This window comes from Corapipo altera, unplaced genomic scaffold (genome assembly GCF_003945725.1).
Source record: "Corapipo altera isolate COAL_440 unplaced genomic scaffold, ASM394572v1 48b, whole genome shotgun sequence".
Taxonomy (NCBI): Eukaryota; Metazoa; Chordata; class Aves; order Passeriformes; family Pipridae; genus Corapipo; species Corapipo altera.
In genome coordinates, this window is record NW_020884884.1 from 7,339,866 (window position 1) to 7,361,365 (window position 21,500).

The 21,500-nt window shown below is 36.3% G+C and overlaps 1 protein-coding gene across 1 annotated transcript in view; it reads right to left on the reverse strand.

The window, feature by feature from the left end:
• HAAO (3-hydroxyanthranilate 3,4-dioxygenase) overlaps positions 1 to 21,127 on the reverse strand; it is a 33,570-nt gene extending 12,443 nt beyond the window's left edge. Inside the window, exons 1-6 of the mRNA XM_027641584.1 lie at positions 20,901 to 21,127; positions 17,921 to 17,999; positions 8,855 to 8,938; positions 7,123 to 7,229; positions 4,588 to 4,677; positions 3,841 to 3,884 (exon numbers count right to left, since the gene is read on the reverse strand). Of these exons, the coding sequence (XP_027497385.1) occupies positions 3,841 to 3,884; positions 4,588 to 4,677; positions 7,123 to 7,229; positions 8,855 to 8,938; positions 17,921 to 17,999; positions 20,901 to 20,980 (484 nt within the window). The 5' untranslated portion in view covers positions 20,981 to 21,127. The remainder of the gene's footprint in view (positions 1 to 3,840; positions 3,885 to 4,587; positions 4,678 to 7,122; positions 7,230 to 8,854; positions 8,939 to 17,920; positions 18,000 to 20,900) is intronic.
• Positions 21,128 to 21,500: the final 373 nt, after the last annotated feature.

Genomic DNA, 21,500 nt, shown 5'->3' on the forward strand with positions numbered 1-21,500 from the left:
TTTTTCCCCATCAAATTTCACTTAAAAGAACCAGGATTATTTCAGTGAGCATGGCAAGATAAGCTTTTGAGCTTCTGGTTAGTCTTGCAAAGAATATTCAGCCATCAGTGTTTATTAGAACTGAGGTTTCTCCATCTGAACTGTCTCTTGTCCTCTTGACTAGAAAATTGGGACGAAATAGAAACATTGAGAGGATCTTGCTTTCAGTCTGATTCAGCTGAAAGTAGCAAGAGTTGTTTTGAGAACTGTGACTTCTCATGTCAAAAAATATGTAAAATAAATCAAACCAACCCTTCTTGAGTGTTCCATGTATAGACTATATCCTAAATATATTCACTCTTATTGGCAGAAGGTGGTGAGAGTGCTCTCAAATTTTATTTCTACACATGGAAACAAAAGAGGTTAGGAATAGAGTACAAGACAGTTCCAGGGAAGATGCCTTAAGTAGAGATTGGATGCAATATACGCCTCTAATTATATTTTACCTGATGGTACTTGAGCCCTTCTGCTGTCTTTTCATATATTCTGATTACCCTGCTTTCAGAAAGACTTTCCCTGATATTGGTTAAGTGAGAAATCCTAAATAAATCAAGAAAAAGTCTGGTCTTAGGTTTGGGGTTTTTTATGTGGTGTTTTTTTAAAGGCAGTTGGAGCTTGATTGATCCTATTTATAGCTTTCTTCTATGAGTGAGCTGCAATCAAGGATTTCTTTCAAGATGTTTTTCTTCAGCTTTATTCCATTTCTCTCTAAGAAGGTGAGGCACTAGTTCAGGTTTATGTGGAGAGGAACCTGAGAGCACTTCAGCTGATGCTTTTAAACTGAGGGGATACTGGATTTTCAGAAGAGAAACTGAAAGAAAGGCTGAATCTCTGTCCTCTGCATAGGCTAGCTCAAATAATGTTAAAATTTGTCTTGAGCAAAACATCATGAGAAACTGGTGGTAGCTTAGTATATGCTACGAATGTCATGCTGGTTGCTGAATTCTACTTCTTAGGGGAAAAAAAAAAAAAGAGCTGCTGAGGGAATAACTCCGATTATTTCCATGTCAGTTGAGTATATGCCTCCGGAGTGAACATATTACCAGCTTACTGGTATCTCAGTCAAACTCTTTTTTGATTTATTTTTTTTTTTTAACACAAGTCTGACAGTTACAGGAGCTACAAGCTAAAACTTCTGTGACTAAAAATGTGGGGTATTTTCCTCATGTATAAGATATCACTGAGATGTTGAGCTGTTTATTGAAAATTGGAAAAAGGGAGCTGTTCCCCAGGTCGAAAGCCAGCCAGGTAACTTTGTTGACTGCCTTTTGCTAACAGCAAGAATTAAGACAAGAGAATTTAAAATACTTGTTGTCTTGACATTGCAGCTAATCCAAGCGGTGAATCCATTTTCCTCAGAGAATGATATACTGAGCTATGAACAAAATAACTATGTTTACTTGCCCTTTTTTTTTGTCTTGAAAAGATTTCTTTCCAGTTTAATGGAAGTCTCTCACGCTTTTTTGCCTTTTTATAGCTTTTGAATAAATTACAAGGAAAGAGCTTGTGTACTGGATTTATCAATAATAGTTTCTCAGAATTCTGTGTTTAAAAAAAAGTGTCACAATGTATCATAGCTTCTGATTGATTGTCGGGGGTTTTTTCAGCTCTAATCTTTTGCAAAAATATTAACAATATAAATATTTAATGTTATTTTGTTTATGCACTTATATAATTAATTTTTTACTGACATAAACTTAGCCTAGTGAGGGGTGCTTATTGGAAATCACTGTATTGAAAAAGGATAGTACGTGAGATATATCTTTTTTATTATAGCAACATCTAGAGGATTCATCTGAAATTTTATTTCCTCTGCTAAACACTGTATGAACACACAGTGATATACAGTACCTTACCCTACCTAGCCTGCCCACGCCCTGTGCAAAACACCAAAAAAACCAAACAAACCACCAACACCTGAATACAGGCAACATGCTCAAATTGAAATCAACACGTTTTGCTGGTGCATAAAAATAAACGTAAGATTTGGAGACAACAACATTTTATTTATAAGAAACATAGAGCCTTTTTCTGAGAAGTATATTCACTACTCAGCCAAAGAACCAATACCAAAAGCTGGTTCAGCTGCAAAGTTTTTCAGGCAGGGTTTCTGACTGGTTTACCGTTTCCGAATTGCAAGGGCTTTAAGGTTGCTATCCCATACAGAGCACTCTTCTGTGAGCTTTTCATTTGGGTAACAATGCTTCAGTTAACTATTTTTAAGAACCATAATGTTCATGCAAAAAACAACTTTTCCCAACTTTAGGATTTGAGTAAGAGTTTTGTTCTGTTATAGGTTGAGATTGCAGGCAGTGACTATCGAGCTGATAAATTGGATAGATGTGGAAATAATGGTTCACTAGAACTTTTGTCTCTATTAGAGTAATTCATAAGAATCATCTTAAGACATTTGGGAGTTAATGTGGAGATTAAGGACAGCTGGTTTCAAAAACTTCTTAGAGAGTGAAACTAAAATTTATCTTTACATTGTAAAAAGAGCTATGGAATTAAATTATGTCATCCACCCCTTGAATGGCGGATGACATTCAAGTTAGTCATGTAGTTGTAAGAGTAGCATAGCTGGGTATTACAGCTGTGCATGTGTGCACATTCAGTACACCTAAACCATACATTTCTTAGTCATCTGTCTGCAGAGATAAGAAAGTAGACAGATTTGAAAGAACAAACCTAGTTGAGCAATGGGATTGAAAGAACTGGTTAGCATTTGGCTAACTGGTGTAGGAATCTCAAGCTCTCCTGGAGATCTCATACGCAGCTTCTCCTGTTCTTATGCTGATTTTCCATGTGTCAGTTAAGAACCTGGCAATGTCATGGAAGACTATCCAGGTAGTTCTTGCAGCAGAACTGACCAGGTCGTGCCTATGTAAAATACTTTGAAATAGAAGGGGACATAGAAACTGTCCCTGCAGGTGTGAAAAGTTGTGTAGTGCAGTCTTTTGTACATAGTGAAGACATGAGGGTGGTATTTTGTGCATCATTTATGTTAATCAATAGCAATGGATCATGCATATGCTGGATGCCCATGTAAAGCCATGGGCCAACAGTATTGTAAGATTTCAGCAAAACAAGTTTTCCACTGTAGGTGCTGTTGCAAGTATCCGTACAACAGAGACCTTAGTTGCCAGGCAGAAAGCAGCAATCATGTTTGAGAGATTATATTCCTAAAGTCAAAACTAATAAATTGGTTTTCTTGAACAGTCACTCCCTCTGTTATATGTCTCTGTCCAACAGAATCAAGTAAAGTTACAACTGGAGTATCTGCTTCAGTGTGAAAGTTGCAACCATTATCCACAGAGGCAAAATAAAAAACTGGGAACAGCACAGAAATAAAATGTTAAATGGATAAAACCCTACAGGAACTACAAGCATTTGTCTTTCTCTAGGTTTCCCAAGAGTAGGCCACAGTGTATAGTTACAGGTAAAGGAGTAGAAGTATGTTTAGAGTGTATAGATTCAATTTGCAAAAATCTCATTATGCATCATCAGAAATGAAATTCTGTTAGTATAAGACTTGAAAGGTATGCAAGGATAGAGATAAGACTTCACACTGTATAGATACCCAATAGGTCGTTGTGAGGGCATCACATGAACAACCAAGATGCTGTAGGTAATCATGTAGATGGATTTTATTTGTGATTGTGATAATGAAAGGAATTACTTCCCAATGTAATTTTAATTTACACATTCAGAAAGAAAAATAGAAATGTAATCATTTTATGTTGCGAGAAACATTACTGTTCAATTGGTAATTGTTCTAATTCTGAAATTAATTTGCATTACCTGGATTTGGTTTTCCAGTTTGATATTGCTTTGAATTGAAAAACCTGGAATTTAAACACACGTTAAAAAAGTCGCGCTCTCTAGGTTAACAAAGACTAGGCAGTAATACTGGCCATCAGTTTTTGTGCTGAAAATGGATGTGCCAGATCCTCAGCTACTGTCACATGTATGCAATGGGACTATACCTATTTTATTGACAGAGGGTTTCTCTGACAGTCCAACAAAATTCACGTCACTAAACAATTCCCTTGTTCATCTTAGCAAATATTTAACAAACTGATTAGTTAATTGATGACATTCACATATTTCCCAAAAAGGACCTCTCTACCAAATTTGCCACAGTCTTGATTATTCATAAATAATATTGATTAAAAGTACTTAGATTAAAGCCAGAGTAAAAAAAGTCCTAAGGTAATTTAGTGTTTTACCTGATTAACCTAGTATTAATCAGGATTTATTTTTCATTCTTTTAGCACTTTAGGAGCAGTGTGCTTTTACTGGTTCAAAAAAGCGTGTGCCTGATCAATGTGCAAAACATTTGATTTTTCTTTTTTTTTCCTTTTTTTACAAATCTGATTTAATGAGTTTGGGGCATACAAAAAAACTTGTAGAGCAGCAACTAACTTCTAACAAGTCCATGTAAAACGCAGCATAAATGGTAAATTAACTAAGTAAGTCACAGACTGATGAAGATCTACAAGGTAATTTTAACCATTTTTTAAAAAATTTACAAATAACAACCCTTACTCTTTAATTATTGGTATAAGTTGAATGCCGAGGTCTTCACAGTGAAACCATTTTTCAAAGAGGACATTAGTTGATTCTCCAACATAGTATCTGCCAAAGCAAACACATTAGTCAATCCTTTTATTAACTAACTCATCAGGTAGTTTCAGTCTTTTGAAGAAAATAGTTACTTGATGTTGTGTAAGCGCATGGGCTGATAAGAAAGCAAGGTGGCTTGTGGACTTGTTTGTGATAAATAGGTGGTTTTCAGCTGCATAGATTTGGGAAGTGTTTTAGCTCAGCCTTCTGAAGAGGAACTTAGTGTTTCACTTGTATTATTTTATGTCTTAACAAATAAAGAAATTGTGGTGAGATCAACAGGTCATCATATGTAATCTATGGCATGACAAATATATAATTTATATTCAGATTTTAAAAAGACTGCATGGGCTGGCAAGGAGTGATGGGCTCCAGTACTGTCACTCACATCATGACTGGTTTTAAAAAGGTCCTCTGTGTCTTTTCGATTAAAGTAACTGCAATGAGTTTCCAAAGTGGGAAACAAGGTTTATAGAATTATGCTGTGCGTATTTGTATGTTTATATATGTCTGTCTTATGTATCTATATACATATTGTCCAAAAATTCTCAAAGAGCTCCCTGGCTCGTCAAGTTTTGCAAGAACAGGGTATGCTGAAAAGAGTAACATTATCTATGCCTCCAATATGGGGAAAAACTGTGCTACAAGCACAAATTTTGAACACACAGAATCTACAGAGAAGGGAGATGCTACAAATGTCTTTTTTGGTAAAAAGCTTTACAGCTAGGAAAGTGCAAAGTATCCAACAACATAAGTAACATCAAACTTAGGGGTTTTTTTGTACTTGTTTGCCATGGGATTAAGATTAGCTAAATCATTTTTCTTATAGCACAAGGCATGGAATCATTACTTATGCTGAAACACTGAGGCAGGCTACTTATTCTTTACTTGTATAGTAATCGGTATGCTGGGGGCTCTGATTTCTGACTTAGTCTTGAAGCATGATAAATAGTGGAACAGTAACATAATATTAGACCTTGAGTCAGCATACTTCAAAGTTGATTATGACTTCCTCCTGTACAGTCTTAGCTTCAGGTGGCTGGGAGTGAAAAAAATTTGAGAAGATTAGAGGTTCTGGTTGTAAACTCCTGTCTCTCTCAGGAGCTCACAGAGTCAATGTAGGTTTAAAAGCATAACAAGATCACTTCCAAAACTTCAGGTGTCTTTTTTTCATCATATCAGTGTAAAAACACAGGCACTGAAACCATCTAAGTCAGTCTTTTTGCAGGCACATGATTGATATTCTTAATTGAGAATGTGCTTTGTTAATTTCTACCTGCAAACCATATGGTAGCATTAATATCTCCAGAGGAGCATGCCTATATGAGAGTGTTTTACTTAAAGTTACCTAAAGCTATTTACATTCCTTTATTACATTAATAATAAACATTGTTATCTGAATCACTGGCCAGTTGTTTCTGGCTCAAAATATCTTTTTATAATCTAAGTCCTCACAATCCACAGACTGCAATGAAAAGAAAAAATGGACAACTGTATAGATAAACAATGTTTTAAATGAACTGGACTTGTATTTAGCTTGGAATTTAATGGGGGGGGGGGTTGAATGGTCTTTTTCTTAGTTTCTTATTTCTTTCTGTAGCCTTTTTAATTTTTGAATGAAAAAGTATGTCTTTCTAGCTCTGCATATCTGCAATCTTCCTACTGTGACGCTACCTATGCAATAACCAAAACTGTAGGTGAAATGATGGAAACAGTTCATTACAGGTATCACTGCAGTTTTAAATCTTTACAAATTACATGAACAGCCATAAACTCTACTTGGTCAGTCATATCTGGTTAATACTGAAACAGCTTTTCTAGGTTGGCTAATGTTACTGCTAATGTTACTGCTGTGACTTCCCTTCTTAGATTTGTGAATTCTCTATGACCAGAATGCTTAATCTTGCTCCTAAATAGAATACAAAGTAACCCACTCACTTACATGAAGATTATGTTCTTGTAAGGCAATAAAAGCTAGGCAGATGTGTGTATAACGTAGAGGGTTTAGTGTTAAGAAAACCGACTTTTGTTTCCAGCTTCCCACACACGTGCCAAGAAAGCTGCTCTTCATCTTTTTGCTTTCAGTGCTTGCAAAGTAACTAATATTCTGCTTGCCAGAGTTAATAAAAAAATCTTTTTTCATTTGGGTTATTAGTGAACTCTGAGATTTTTTTAAAAGTTAAGGTGATAGCAGTAGGCAGTACATAAGTAGATAGCTATAACCAGAACACACAATTAAGACATTTCAACATGTTCCTTGTTTAACTAAATCAAATGCTAAATGAGATCTCTATTTATTTGTATATAGATAAATAGATGTGTGGATAGAATTAGTATAAAATTGTCGGGGGAATCTGATATATCATCGGGGGGGAAAGTAAAAGACGGTATTTTATTGACAGGGGAAATTAGTTATATTATGAATCCTAACATATTAGTCAACAGTTTATACTTCACCTTAGCCCATCAATTTCTGTTTTTAGTCTTTCCCTTTCAATCACAAGACCCACAGTGTTTGCATATCTCTGAGGAGAATGAGGTATCCTGGCAGGTAGGAGGAACATCTGTTCAAAGAAATGGGAAAGAATCATTACAGGAAGTCTTTGTTTTTTGCATCATCCTTCCCCTGTCCCCAAACCTGCAAAATCTTCTGCTCCTTGCCCCACTTCTCCTTCTCCCCTACTCTTTGTTGATCTTGTGTTGCTCCTTTGCAGCTTTACACACTTTGGTACCCAAGCCCTGCAGACACTGTTTCTTGCTTTCTATGTGAATGATGACACAGTGACTCTGCAATCAGCACTGCCTTTATGGTAGTCAAGTTCTCTCCTCCTGGTTTGATCAGCATTCTTAGACACAATTGAAATGAAAATCTAACCAATCAATCATCTGGAATTTATAAATTAGTGCAATTTCTGAGTAACTTGAATGGAAATAAAAAGGAAGGTTTTGTCTCAACTAATAATCTGTGTGTACCCTTCCAACACAGTGAGTACCTGTGATTGCCTGATGAAGAGTGTTATTCTCCCCAGAAATAATTAACAAACATGAGGACTATTTATTCATGCAAGTGACAAAGGGAATAGGCAACATGTGGTTAGAAGTCTATTACTGAAGTTTGAGAAGAAGCCCTTTTTTAGCAGCTGTCTGACTGTGTAGGAAGGTTATAAGCCTGTATTCTTCAGCGCTACAGATGTCTTTGCCAAGGGTGGGCAAGTCATTACAGTTTCTCTGTCTACAAAACAGAGCTAATGACAGTCCCTCACCAGTACTAGTGTTGTCTTTCCAGTAAAGATATTGTGTGCTCCTTTTCAATAATGCTTATGCTACATGCCAAGATCTCAGCTAGGTGTGCTTCTTCAGTCTGAAGTATATTACCAGAATCTCACAGTTTGAAAATGTAGTTCTGTTTCTTAATTGAAAAAGTTGTAATACTTTTATGACCTCAAGCTGTTGGGTTTAATACACATCTTCCATTTTAAGGGCTGTCCCGACTAGAACTAATAATCCTTTCAAAGACTCGAGTGCAGTTCAAACTTCTGTCAATAGCAATGAGTGGCAGTTGTAGTGTGTCTTACTTGTAGTAACACCAAGAAAAGCATCTACTCATGCTCTCAGTAAAAGCACTACAATCTATGCTTTAGCAAATTTACTACAAGGAAAAATTGGATACGTTTTATCCATAAATGTCTCTTTTAAAACTATTTTCGTATTGTGATGGTTGTAAAGGCTAGCTGTGAGGACTAAAGGAGGTTGAAAACAGCTGAACCATTTAAATTTCTAAGTTTAGGCATTTTGCTTATGGGCATGTGGGTGTGTGTGCAGTATGTACCTAGCATTGTGTAAATAAAAGACTGATCCGCTTGAATTCACATGGCAGATTGCATGGCATGCAGGGGGATAAGAACTCTCAGTATATTCCTGATTATCTGAATAGGTATTCCAGATACTCAGAGATATTTTTATCTGTTATTGAAATAGTGAAATGTTGAACACAGTGTGTTGTAGTTTGCTGTTAATGACATGGAATTTTCTATACGCCATTCAAATTTGTTTTGTTTTGGTTTGGGATTTTTTTAAATCCTGATGCCATCTCTTGCACTGCAGGGATAAACTGATTTCTAAATACTATATAAAACATTAATTTAGCATACTTATGTATAATCATAATAGAAAGACAATCCTATTTTACCTCCCCTTCTCGGATGACAACATCTTTTTGTTTCCCATTTTCAATTATCTTCAAACACATATCTCCTTGAACCTGGTAAAAAAGCTAAAGGAATAGAAAAATAATATTAAGGCATCTACTCCAAAACATTCTGTACTTCATATTCTGTAAATAAGGGATATACATATAAATAAATTCAATCTGTAATTGCAAATATTTGTAGATTTTATCTAACAAGAAATAACACACTACCAAATTCGTTACTTTTGCAAATGTTACTAAATATGTATTATGTCTGTTATCTTACTAACAACTGACAATCTATCCAAGAGATGTGTAGCTGCTTGAAGCTACATATATACTAGGTTCTGTGAACCTAGTGGAATTCCATTGAACTGATTTTACCCTTAGAATTACTTCTTGTAGAGGTTGATGTTATGGTTCAGGCATTTGTTAATTGCATGATACATAAAGCTTCATTTCAGATGTAGCAGGGTCTTCATTTAGTCAAATTAAATGTCACTTTTCCAAATAAGCCCCAGATATGAATGCACAGATTTTTTGGGATGCTTTTTCAATTTTTTTAATGGAGCTTTCTCATTTGGGAAGAAGTGCCCATTTGGAAGCTGTTCTGCTTTATTTTTGTGGATAACTTCGAAGCCCAGTAACAGCTGCTACTCTTCCCATTGTGTATGTAAAAGGGTTACATTCAAAGTATGTATAAGGACAGAACCACTGAACCCATAATTCTGTCTTCAGTGACCTTTCCACAGTTGTTTTCAGATTAAAACCAGCTCTGGTTTGTGAGGGCTCTAAGGTACTCAGATCTAGTCTCACGTTTCATGACAGAACTGTGCTATGATCTGTAAGTGGGTATCTTTGACCTGAAATAATGGGCACATTTTCCCTTATTTTTATATTGTACAGAGCAATAATGCTTCCAAAAGTCAACTTTTCTGCCATGTTTCTTTCTGTTTTCCATATTCCATTTACCGTATCTAGAACCTAAACAGATTAAGTCATATAATTGCTAGTACAGCTGAAAAAGTCTGAAACCTGATTCAAGTTAGAATTATAATGAGAAAAACCTTATTTATATTAATTCACTACAATTTTAGCATAATATAAAATAGATAAGGGAAAGAAGAAACAGCTGAAATATGCAAACACCCAGAACTGAACCTTTTCCAACACTAGAAAAGCTTAATTTTTCAATTGCGTTTATTTCTAAAAGATTTTTGAAATATTAATACATGCCACCTGGAATTGAAGAAACACTTCTGTGAACACAAGAAAGAATGAATATGCTGCCAAAGGAAAGAAACAATAGAGACAACTGAAGAGCTACTGGAAAAGAGCTCATGCTGAGAGCTTTTACACGAGTGAAAAGTTTACCTTGTGCCAGGGACGTCACCACAGATAAATTACAAGCCTTGTCTAGATAGACACAGTGCCAGGGTTACGTATCCTCCTTGCACTACATTTCTCTGTGTTCTTTTCCTTTAATTTTCTTTGGTGTTACCAAATGACAGTACAAAGTCCTGTAGCAGCCCTTGTTACAGAACTTTGGAGTGTTACCTTCCCTATAACAACTGAGGGAGCTATTGCTGAACACATGTGTAGGATATGTATATGAGGCAAAGGACAACAGAAGCACAGTCTGTCCTGCTTGTGACATAAATCACGCAGCTGAGCAACTTTTCTGGAAAGGAAAGACTTGAGAGGGGATAGGGGCTGTCCAGTTTAGAGATCAAGCATCACAATTAAAAGGAAAGATTACGAACGCTAAATTTTGAATTAAAATAAATGTTTTGTAGCGGGAAAAGAGGAATGATGTGGGCTCCACATTTTCAGTGAAAGTGTTTTTCTGACTGAATTTTAATACTACCTTTCACTGTAAATTATGGTCTATTCTTCAAAACATTTTTTTTTTAAATTGCCCGAGTGCTTCAGTCATCCATAAATCATGTGATGTAACTGTGATTAATACAAGTGGCAATAATTACTGAATATGTTGCTTATAATATAACCTGAACCTTTTATCAAGAAAACTGTCAACTACATAATGTCTCAGTGAGTTACAGTCCATGCCCATTTCACAGGACTGTTTGGCAATACAGTACTGTCTTTTTGCTGGAAAGTTATGTTTTCTAAATACTGATTGAGCTTTGTCTTTTGGGCAAATCTAATGTTTTCCTAAGTCTCTCCTGGAAAAAAGTCAAAGCCTGAGTAAAAAATTTGTGTTGTATATGTATGTATATACACAAATATATATGTCTATATAGATAGGATAGTAAATCAATAGGTTTATGCCACCTGAAAATATAAACTTTTCCAGTTGTTCTGTTCTTATGGGAATCACGTAGTATCCACTCTGCAGCAGTACCAAAAAGTGAGAAAAAGTGCAATAAGCACCTTATTAATGACAAGATCTCTTGTAACATGAAATATATTAATATCCTCATAGAAAACCCCAGATTTGTATATTGCTACTGCACAATGGGTCATAATCGGGTATGTATTTGTCCTTCCGAGTGAAAAATGTATTTTAAGAGAGAAACAAAGATTGTTCACTAGTCTTTTTATCCTTTTTATTACTAACTGTGCTTATTATTACATCTTCTTCCTTTCTTCCTTTTATTTTCCAAGTCTTTTGCCTTTTGTTTAGTTTTCCTGCTTATTATGTGGCACCTTCTCATTAAGATTACACCAAAAACACCTCCTCTTAATAATTCTCACCTTACCTCCAGAAGTTATGAGCTACCTTGACGTGCTTAACTGTAAATGTAACATTATTTAATAGTATTCCTCAATATGATTATTAAAGCTGCAGATATACCTATGAAAACTAAACTAAAAACACCTTAAGACTGAGAGTTTGTTTTTAGACTTATTTAATTTTCCTTAAATTCTCTTCCTTAGTCTGCTTCACCCTTCTTGATCATGCTTCAAACCTGATAATATTGTGTTAAGCTTGCAGGTGAAGGCAGCGTGACCAGGGCTGAATCACTCTCAAGTCTGTACAGGGATATTTCATTCAATCATGAATACTCATAAAATAAATTATGCTGGTATTTCTGCAGACATCAGGGGGAGATGCACAAAGGTGAGAGTTCACTGTTGGCTTCACTGAACCTGCTTGTCTTGGTAGGAATTAATTTCAACAGCATGGTAAAATGTGTATATTACCTTAAAAAGAGCACTATCATCCCCACCATAGTAATGCGGTGAGAATTGCTCCTTCATCCAGATATGTGTGCCCTAGCAGAGTAAAGAAGGAAGCATCTAGTAGGGAAAGAACACAGTATTTATGATTGATCTGCGTTTGCTAATTAAAAAAAAAAAAAACAAACCACAAACCCAAGTCTTTTTTTATGTACAGCAATGTATGTAATTTAATTTAGCTCCACCTTTGATAACCAACTCTGCCTAAGCACAGGAGCCCAGAGCTATGTGAGGGCTTTTGTAGCTGACAGCTTATTTACAGACCTCTAAAGAGACCTGCAATTTGCAGTGTACTTTGAGTACTGACTTCTGAAAGTGGACTTTGGGATTGCTCAGCCACTTCTGGGATTAGGCTCTGACTTGGCATATCCTGGCTTATATTGCTTGTCATATTGCTAAGTACTAAATTAATTTGCAGAGCAAATCAAATTCTGATGTGGGAGTAGAGCCTGAGTTTTCTCCAGACTTCAGTGGTGACTGATCTATTTAAGTACAGAAAAACAATTTTATCCCTCTCTCATCACAAGGGTTTTTCAGCCATCAGAAGTCTGGAAGGTAAACAGATGAGGAAGGTAGAGAAAACTATTTTGGTGTGGGTTTTTTTCCCCTCTGCTAATTTACATGTCATCTGTGAAACCTGAATACTAGCCAAACCCCATCCCAACAATCTTATGCAGCAGACTTATTTTTGAAGACACAATCTCCTTCTGATGCAAAAGGATGATCACTCTTACTACCTTGTAATAGGTTTGTTTCTCATTCAAATAGTCCAAGAGTCTTCACCAGAAAAATGTGGGGTTTTGTAAGGTAAAGAAGCAAAAATATTTTTGTTTTGTTGTGACTCATGTTTCAGATTTATCTGGGATATAATCACCACAAAACTACCTACTGGAATGCTCACCTAGACCCTCTTTCCCCTCATTTTCAGACATCCACTATCCTCATAAAATGCAAAGGGTGGATTGATCTGGTAGGGAGGAGTTTCTCAGAAGCATTCTGACTAGAAAGCAGCATACACTAGAAGGGGTCAGGTTTCATTTAAGCAGATAATTTGTCAGAAACTAGAGCCAAGTCTTACTTGTGGTGTGAGAGGGAGAAAAAGAGAAATCAAAACTCAGGTTAGAAAACTCAGATGAGCTGTGGCAGATGTGACCTCAAATCTGCATCACGTTTCAGAGCATAATGCTATACTGTGTCTCAATCAGACCATGTAAATATGCTAAGAGAAGCTGAAGAGATATTTCTGTTCTGACAGTCCTCTTCAGGACTGCAGTGTAAGGGCTCTGATCTGTGGGGTTGTGTCAATACTTAGGTGGTTCTATCACTAGGAAACAACCGAGATGCTGAGAGCAGAAACTCGGGGTAAAATACAGCACAATGAGAAGCAGGACTTTTAAAACCAAGTGGAATATGTGTCAATGCAAATGTGTTGCAGGCAGTAGATGAAAGAGCGATTTTAATTTCTCTGCATAGAGCTGCACTGTTTTATATAGACTTAACATCAGAACATAAATTGTTAAGAAATCAAAGTCAGCTACTTGAGATTGTGTTTAAGTGGTGGACTGAAGCGGGTAAAGAGACAGAAGCCTAATTACTTTTGTGATCCTATGTTTAGCTGTTAGCATATCTCACTTTCCCCCAGAGCAGCCCACATGATGCAGTAAATAAAATCTGAAATTCTTTTACTATAGCTAGGCTTTGTTATGATTGTGGGGTTTGTCTGTCATTAACTTCCTGCAAAATATATGGTCCCCTTCTGTTTTCACTTTCTTTATTTCTTTGGAAGCTATATGATGAGCTTAAAAGTTCAGAAAGGGTTTTGTTCCACCCTCAGGTTTTACAAGTAAGGAAAAATGCAGTAAATACACCATGAAGTCTGTGAGCTGTGTTAACACCAAAACTCTTCTTGTCATAATTCCTACTGTATGACGAAAAATTCAAGAGACAAAGAAAAGTATGTTGAGAACTCTTCTCTGGTACCTGGAATGCATCTGCTACCCCATAGCTGTGAGGGGTTGAGCACAAGAGGACACAGCCTCAAGTTGTGCCAGGAGAGGCTCAAGTTGGACATCTGTCAGAATTTCTTCATGGAAAGGGTTGTCAAGCATTGAAATGGGTTGCCCAGGGAGGTGGTGGAGTCACCATCCCTGGAGGTGTTCAGAGAAAACAGACATGGCACTTAGTGCCATGGTCTAGTTGACAAGGTGGTGATTGGTCAAAGGCTGGACTCAATGATCTTGGAGGTCTTTTCCAACATAATGATTCTGTTATTCTGTGATCATATCAGGCTGCCACAGAAGCTTTTGGTGGCCTCAACAAGTTGACTACACAAGAATTGTAGTTACTAGTCCATGTAATCCAAAATTCTCTTAACAAGTGAGGAATAATAATTGATTTGAAAACCTCACACCACTAGTGATATAGCAAAAACCAAGAAAGTTTTGTCTGTATGAGCTATATAGGTGCACTCTCACAGCAGTTTTTTTTCCCTGTTTCAACATAAGATGCATTTCCCAAAGCCACTCAGTTTCATCTCAAATGAGTCTGATTTAGAGGCAGAGAATGTCCGAGTAGATGTTTGCTGACTCTATCTCTGTTCTGATGGAGAAGGGAGCAAAAGAGAACTTAACACTTACAAATAAGAATGAATATGACCTAGTAGTAAAGTCCAGCCAAAGACTCTGAATGGTTTACCTCTTGTAAGGTGCAGCTTGATTTCACTCTTTATAAAACCTGTCCAATGGAAAACAATCTCAGGCATGAGGCAGTACTTTTGTGCAGAAAGGTGGCAAAGAAGCAGCATACAGAAATTTAAGAAGGAAGTGAAGCAGTACAGAGAAAACTAAGAAGGAAGGAAATAGAACAGTTATTCATTTAGGAAACGCCTGCTTGTTGAGAGGAGGAAAAAAATTTGTGCTAGATTAGCTGTCATTTTAGCCTAAATGACTGTTCAGAAGACAATTCTAAAAAGGTCTGAAAAAAGTCCAAATCAAGCCTCCATTTTTTCTCCTAATTAGCCAGTCAGAACTAATCTTCCTGATACACCTGCATGTTAACAGCACCAGCAGAGAACAGCTCAGGAGCAGGAGGATGCTCTTAAGCCCTTATCTCTGCATGTGAGCCCCTTGCTGCTATGAACTGCAGGCTAACAAGTACAAGTTGTGCCACAGGATGCACCATAAACTCTGGGATAACAGGCATAAGACATCAAGTGGGCAGATAAAAACAATCCTAAATTTAACTTTCTCTCCAAAGCAACCCTTCTTTGCTATCAGAATACTACTACAGAATAGCATCGGCTAAATTTGCCTTAAGGATTTGTGGGGTTTGACATTCGTGATAGGCCTGTTGACAATATGCCTGTATAATCTGTCTTTGAATTATCATACAGAACTATAAATGACCTTTTTCTGCCAAAATAATGAGCTGAACATGGTTCTGAATGGTGGTTTTTTTAAAATCCAAAGTCTAATTTAGGAATATGCCCTTTTACTAGGATACTCTCTACCTCACAATTCTTCTCTAATGAGAAACACAGTTCTAAACACAGGAAGGTGTAAATGTGTCTGATAAAAACCTATGGTAAAATACAAAGAATGAATATAATGTACCTCCAAAAAAGCGAACAAAATTGGCCCATATGTTAAACTGCTATGCAACTGATAATGCTTCTGATGTGTGTATTGCCAATTTTCCTATGTAATAGGAATTTTATGTTTCCATTTTTGCTTGCTGAGTAATTGTGAAAAGTTTTCTATGTAAATAAGGATGTATTGATACCTAAAAAAAATCTTGTTTCCAGTTGGATTAGCAATAATATATCAGTATACAACAGTATAATAAAAATTATGCCTTTATAGATATGGCTAAATTTTCATATTATTGTAAAGTCGTATAAAGGGTTTATTAAAGGTAGGCCAAGTTATTTTCAAACAGAGGAACATCTTGTAACATAAGAAAAATGAGGTAAGTTAAATTAATCTAACTTCCTTTTTAAGGGAAGGGGAGGAGGAAATAAAGTAAAAAAAAAAAAAAAAAAAAGCACAGGAATGGGTGGGGAACCAAGGATAATTTAGTATGAACTGGAAGGTGCAGGGAGAGACAAGACTGTAAATAAAAGGACAAAAAAATAAAGTTTAATGTTGTAGTACAAACTGTTGCACCAGTTAAACTTCAGCTCATTTTTGTGTATCCTTCTCTCAGTGTATAGCTCTAATGTATTATTCAGAGCAGGAAAATAAACTAATTGTATAAAACCGAAACAGTTAAGTAATGTGAAAAAAAAAAAATTGATATCATTAACCTTCACATGGTACCTTCACATACGTTCATTTTATACTTTTCCAAACCTTGGTAACAAATTTCACTGATTCTTTTTTAATCCAACATATAACACAATGATATACAGTAACAGCAGGATACAGATTAGATATTCTCCTTGGTGCTTTCTTAGCAGTCATGCTACAGCTGTGATGCTCCTTTCCCAGGGATGTAATTCTGTTGACAAAGCCAGATTTTTTTTTCCCCAGCTAAGTATCTCTGTAATTTCCTTGTAAATATAGGATGGATACATGGACTGTCCTGAGACCTGGCTTGCTTCCTCACCAGCCCAAGCAACCTGACAGTGTGATCCTGGGTGTTGCCAGAGCTCCCCCTGCCCAGCCCATGAGAAGGGACATAACGGAGCATGCTGGGTGACCTGGTATGTGACAGACATGCCTGTGCCCACAGCCACATGTGGGCTGTGGGACCGTGGTGGCAATCCAAAGCAGGCAGGAGTCAGACAGTGGTAAGTTGGCACCTGGTCTTTTAGAGCCTTATGGTTATAATGACTACAAACACCTGCACAGCACAATTATAACAGAAAATTAATGAAAGCTGTTGTGAAATGCTTGGGGGCTGGTTTTTGGAGAAATGATTCGATGATAAGTAAACTAATTTTTCTTTCTGTTTTTACGGATTTTTTGAATTTTGACCCACTTTTACCATGAACTATGTAGATGCATAGGTTTGGGTTTCCAAAGGTACTTAAAATTAGGTGGCCAAATTTTATTGGAATTACATGAAAATAAATTTTTCTGCCAGGAAGCAAGGGAAGTTGTTCTCCATCATGACATTCTCACTACTTGGCCTCTAGTGATCATTTTCCCTTAGGGTTCTTTCAGAGCCAATTGTGGACCCAGAGAAGTCCTCAGGCCAAACAGACAATTCCAAAAAAAAGGCAGTAAACAGGGTAGGTGTAAATTGTTACAATTTTGACAGGATTCTACTCTTTTTTTTCTGTATTCTGCGTTTGGCACAATGGCTACTCCCAATTCAAAGCAGTGGGATGGCTTAGTCTTGATACAGAAGATGTGCAGCAAAGGGGACTGATTTTAAAAATATTTAAAGACTCTAACTTTCCGAGCCTGAATGAAAGCTGAAATGACGATAATTTTCATGAAGTCTAGAAAAAAATATAATTTCTAGTGAATTAAAATATTTAATTTTGATTTTTAAATGTCAAACTTACTTTTGAAATATAGATCGACCTTCTGCAACAAAATATCACTTTAAAAATATCAATACCTTTCCAAAGTTTTGTTCCAAAATGTTGATGTGAGACATTTTGATGTGTCAGAATACTTTCTCTAATTTCCTGTTGGAAATGAATTATAGCAAAACAGATCTGATCTCATGTGCTTGTTTCAAAGGAAATGCACAGATGGTGTATGGTTCTGGGGAATGATTATGAATAGATCTAATAAATACAACATCACTGAGTCTGGCATTGCTAACTTGTAGCTGTACCTTCAAAAGTAGCTGCATTTTACTCATTATAGATCAATTAAATCAGAAAAATATAAACAACCTATATGTTACCTCTTCTCCTTCTTCAATATGATAATCCTTCCTTTCATTTGGCCCTCCAACAAACATCACATTTAATTGATAGCGATGCCTAGAAAAGAAAGTGACATTTTAAAGCTACCTCTATCCATGATGTTATTTATTTAACTTATTTTTAAAAATTCTATTAGGACAGTGAGTCAAGGAAACAATGTTGAAAAGCAACATCCAGAATGAGAATTCAAAACAGCTTGGATATATCTCTCTGCTCTGTCACTGTCCTGTTGGGTGATCTGAGGCCAACTACCACCCTGCTGGTGTTTCAGTGCCTCCAGATATGAAAAGAGGACAACAACAGCTACCAACTGTGGAAAGGACTTTGAAATGTAAAGATAAAGAATGCTACCTAAGAGACAGGAAAGAGGAAAATGGATCTTTGCCTTGAGCTGATTATGTAAAGATAAAACTCTTTTAAAAGTTAATAAAGTAAAACCACATTTTTCCCCCATAGTGGTAGAATTACCAGAGATACTGATGGTAGCAATTATCAGCTAATATCTCTTCTATTTATACTGATTTTGCTAACCTGGAACAATGTTACAATAGTTTCAGTGGGGTTGTGGCTAATTCAGAAAGGAGATTCCAGGCCCCTTCTTAACTCTACCTCTTTAAGAGCCCCAGTGAGCCCTTCTCTCAGCTGTCATAAAGAATAGCTATCACCCCAATTACCTATAAGACCATTTACATTAATAAAGAGGTAAGGTAACAGGTTTTCCTTTGCTAAAAAAAAACCCTCTAAATCAGGACTCTTAGCTGGGTTTCAAAATTTGTTCTTATGTCTCATTATGGTAAGCATCATATTCTGAATTCAGAAGAAGAGCTTTAGAAATACCTGTAAAAATCAACTATGTCAAAAGTTTTGATTTTACACTAACTTCTCCTTGTTGAGGTTAAAAAGCATTTAAACTTGTAAGATTAGTACAAATAATTAAAATACAACATAAGAGCTGCAATTTAATTAGATGTATCCTTTTCTTGACTTTGGTAAAACTCTAAACAGGCAGTGCTTCAGGAATTGAAGTTTTTTTTTTGAAAACCCAAATAAGCATTCAAAAACTTTGATTTTCTTGAGTGTATGGAACATAACTTAATAAAAGCTTGAAAGCCATAATAACTTTAGACACTCAACTTTAGACACAGTAGTCATTTGCTGTGAGACCTAGTTTTTAACTTTTAATTCTTTCTTAAAACATAGGATTTTAAGTTACTTAAATGTTTTGAGGTGGTTGCCTTCCAGTGAGGCAGTAGGTGGCAGTGAGAAGGTTGCCTTGCAAATCTTTACTCAGCACATAAAGGATGAAGCCTTTAAATAAATGTTGGAAATCTATTAATTGCTTCTTGGAAAATTGCCAAAACTTTTTGGAAAATGCTCAAAGCAGTTAGGTAGCACCAGAACCAGGTGATGAGAGACTCAGAATCCATGCAGTAGATGGTTTTTCTCTCCTCCTATATAAGCTAAGGTTATATTGGAAAAATGGATTTTTTTTTTAAAGCTATGCAATTTTTATCACAAAAAATGTTTCTTGTTTCACTGTGGCTTCTTGTAGTGCTTCTGGGGAAGGCTATTGATAGATGTCACATTCCAAAGCTACTTAAGGATTACACAGAACTTCTGGTAGGTGCTACAGTGCAGTAATAACAAAAAAGGTTCAACCTACTGATAAAGAAAGAAATTAAAATACTAAAATTTTCCCCTTGTCATTGGTAAGTTTTAGAAATGGACATGCTTTACAAAATCCTTCTAATTCATTTTGAAAATGAAAGGAATGAAAACACCCATAACAAGAAGATAATTTCCTCATTCTCTCGAATTGTGAAACTATTGCAGTGATTCAAGTTTCACAATTTTTCAGTTCAACATACAACTGTAGTCTCAACACAGACATGGTCATAGAGATGTGCCCTGTACCTTTTCTTTGCCTTGCAACCACTGCTTTGAAAAGTAAACCTTGCACCTGTGAATGGAAATTAATATCATGGCTACAGAATTGCCCATTCAGCTTTTCATTAAAGACAGTACTTCAGGGTAGGGCAAGAGGCATATTCTTTGATATTTCTTTAAAATTATAAAGCAAGATTATTATTTTAATTAGAATTAAGAAAAATGCTTTTTAATTTCTTTATAAAACTTGAGTCTATATTACTCTTTAGAGAGGATACTTTCTAATGAAGCCTCTTGTATACAAAGTTTTAGACAAAAGATGTTGTCCTCAGCTTCATTAGCAAAAGAAATCCTTGCTAATGTTTTGACTAGAAGGTGCAATACATTGGACAATTTACTCTGGAATTTATGTACAAGCTTTGACACTGAGAATATGCATAGTGTATAAGTGTGTAATGCCCACACTTTTTCTCTTATATTACCTGTCTCATTCAGAATACAGTCCATAGCTTTTAAACTGCCTCTTCAGCCTCCCCTACCCTCATGACAGCACTGGAAATGCCTTAGAAACCTGCTCCTCCAGTGCTCTTACTGTTCCTTTCTCCTTGTTTTCAGCAATATATACCAATGGTTATGATTGCTCCTGCAGCTTTGGCTCCTCTGTGATACTGGAATGATTCTCAGCAGCTCTATCAGGTTATAATTTAGTAGCACTAATCTGTTAGCTATATCTTATTGTTTGTGGATGTGATGCCATCTCCTCTGATTTCTAGGAGTTTACTATTGCAGAGCCTGACACAAATGCTCTTAACTCAGTCTCGCTGCCTACGAGAGACTTCGAATTGAGGCAAGTATCTTGTATTGAAGTTGAGCTTTGCAGCTTCTGCTGAGTCACCACAAAACAGATTTCAGCCACTGTGAGTTCTTCAAAACAGCATTCTGACTGCAGTCTGATGAGGAACTACGGTTCCTTAATAATCTTTATCATGTTTGCGTTTTTGCTGCTTCCTCTTATAGTTAGAAATATTTATATATCTAATAACTTAGTAAAAAAAATCTTCATTTACTTACATAAGTTTATTGCAAACAGGTGGCAAAAAGGAAGTTTTGTTTTCTTCTATCCATTTGTTCACATTCACAAGAAGCTCCATGGTCCACCAGCTATGAAACTTTTGACTGAGATATTAGAGTTTGCAGAATGCTCCTCCTGTGAGCACACAGCACGTGATTCCACCCCCAGTGCTTAGGGGTTGGCTGGCAGTAGAGGTGTCTTCAGGCTTCAGTGTCAAAGGGGACAGGTCCATCAGCCAAAGGTTATTTTGTAGAGTACTAATGCTCCAGCAGCTTAGGTAATAATTGACTAGTGTTTCTAAAATACATATTTTCATTGGAGACTGTTTTTTGCCCACAGGAGGTTTCTTGATTCTCTTTACTGCATCACCTAGGGTGTGTATGTTACCTCTCTACAAAAATTGCCTTGTTACGAGTGAGAAAAATGTGCAAAGCTTGGACCTCCCTGGGATCTTCTGCCAAATAACCAAAGTACAGATGTCTCCTGCATTTTTAAGATGAAAGGCAGCTGTCCATAAATGCTCATTTTAATTTGATCACTCTGTGCCAATGTTGTAGTAGGACTTGTTGGAGAGCTGAACCTGGTTCTGTGATGCCCTT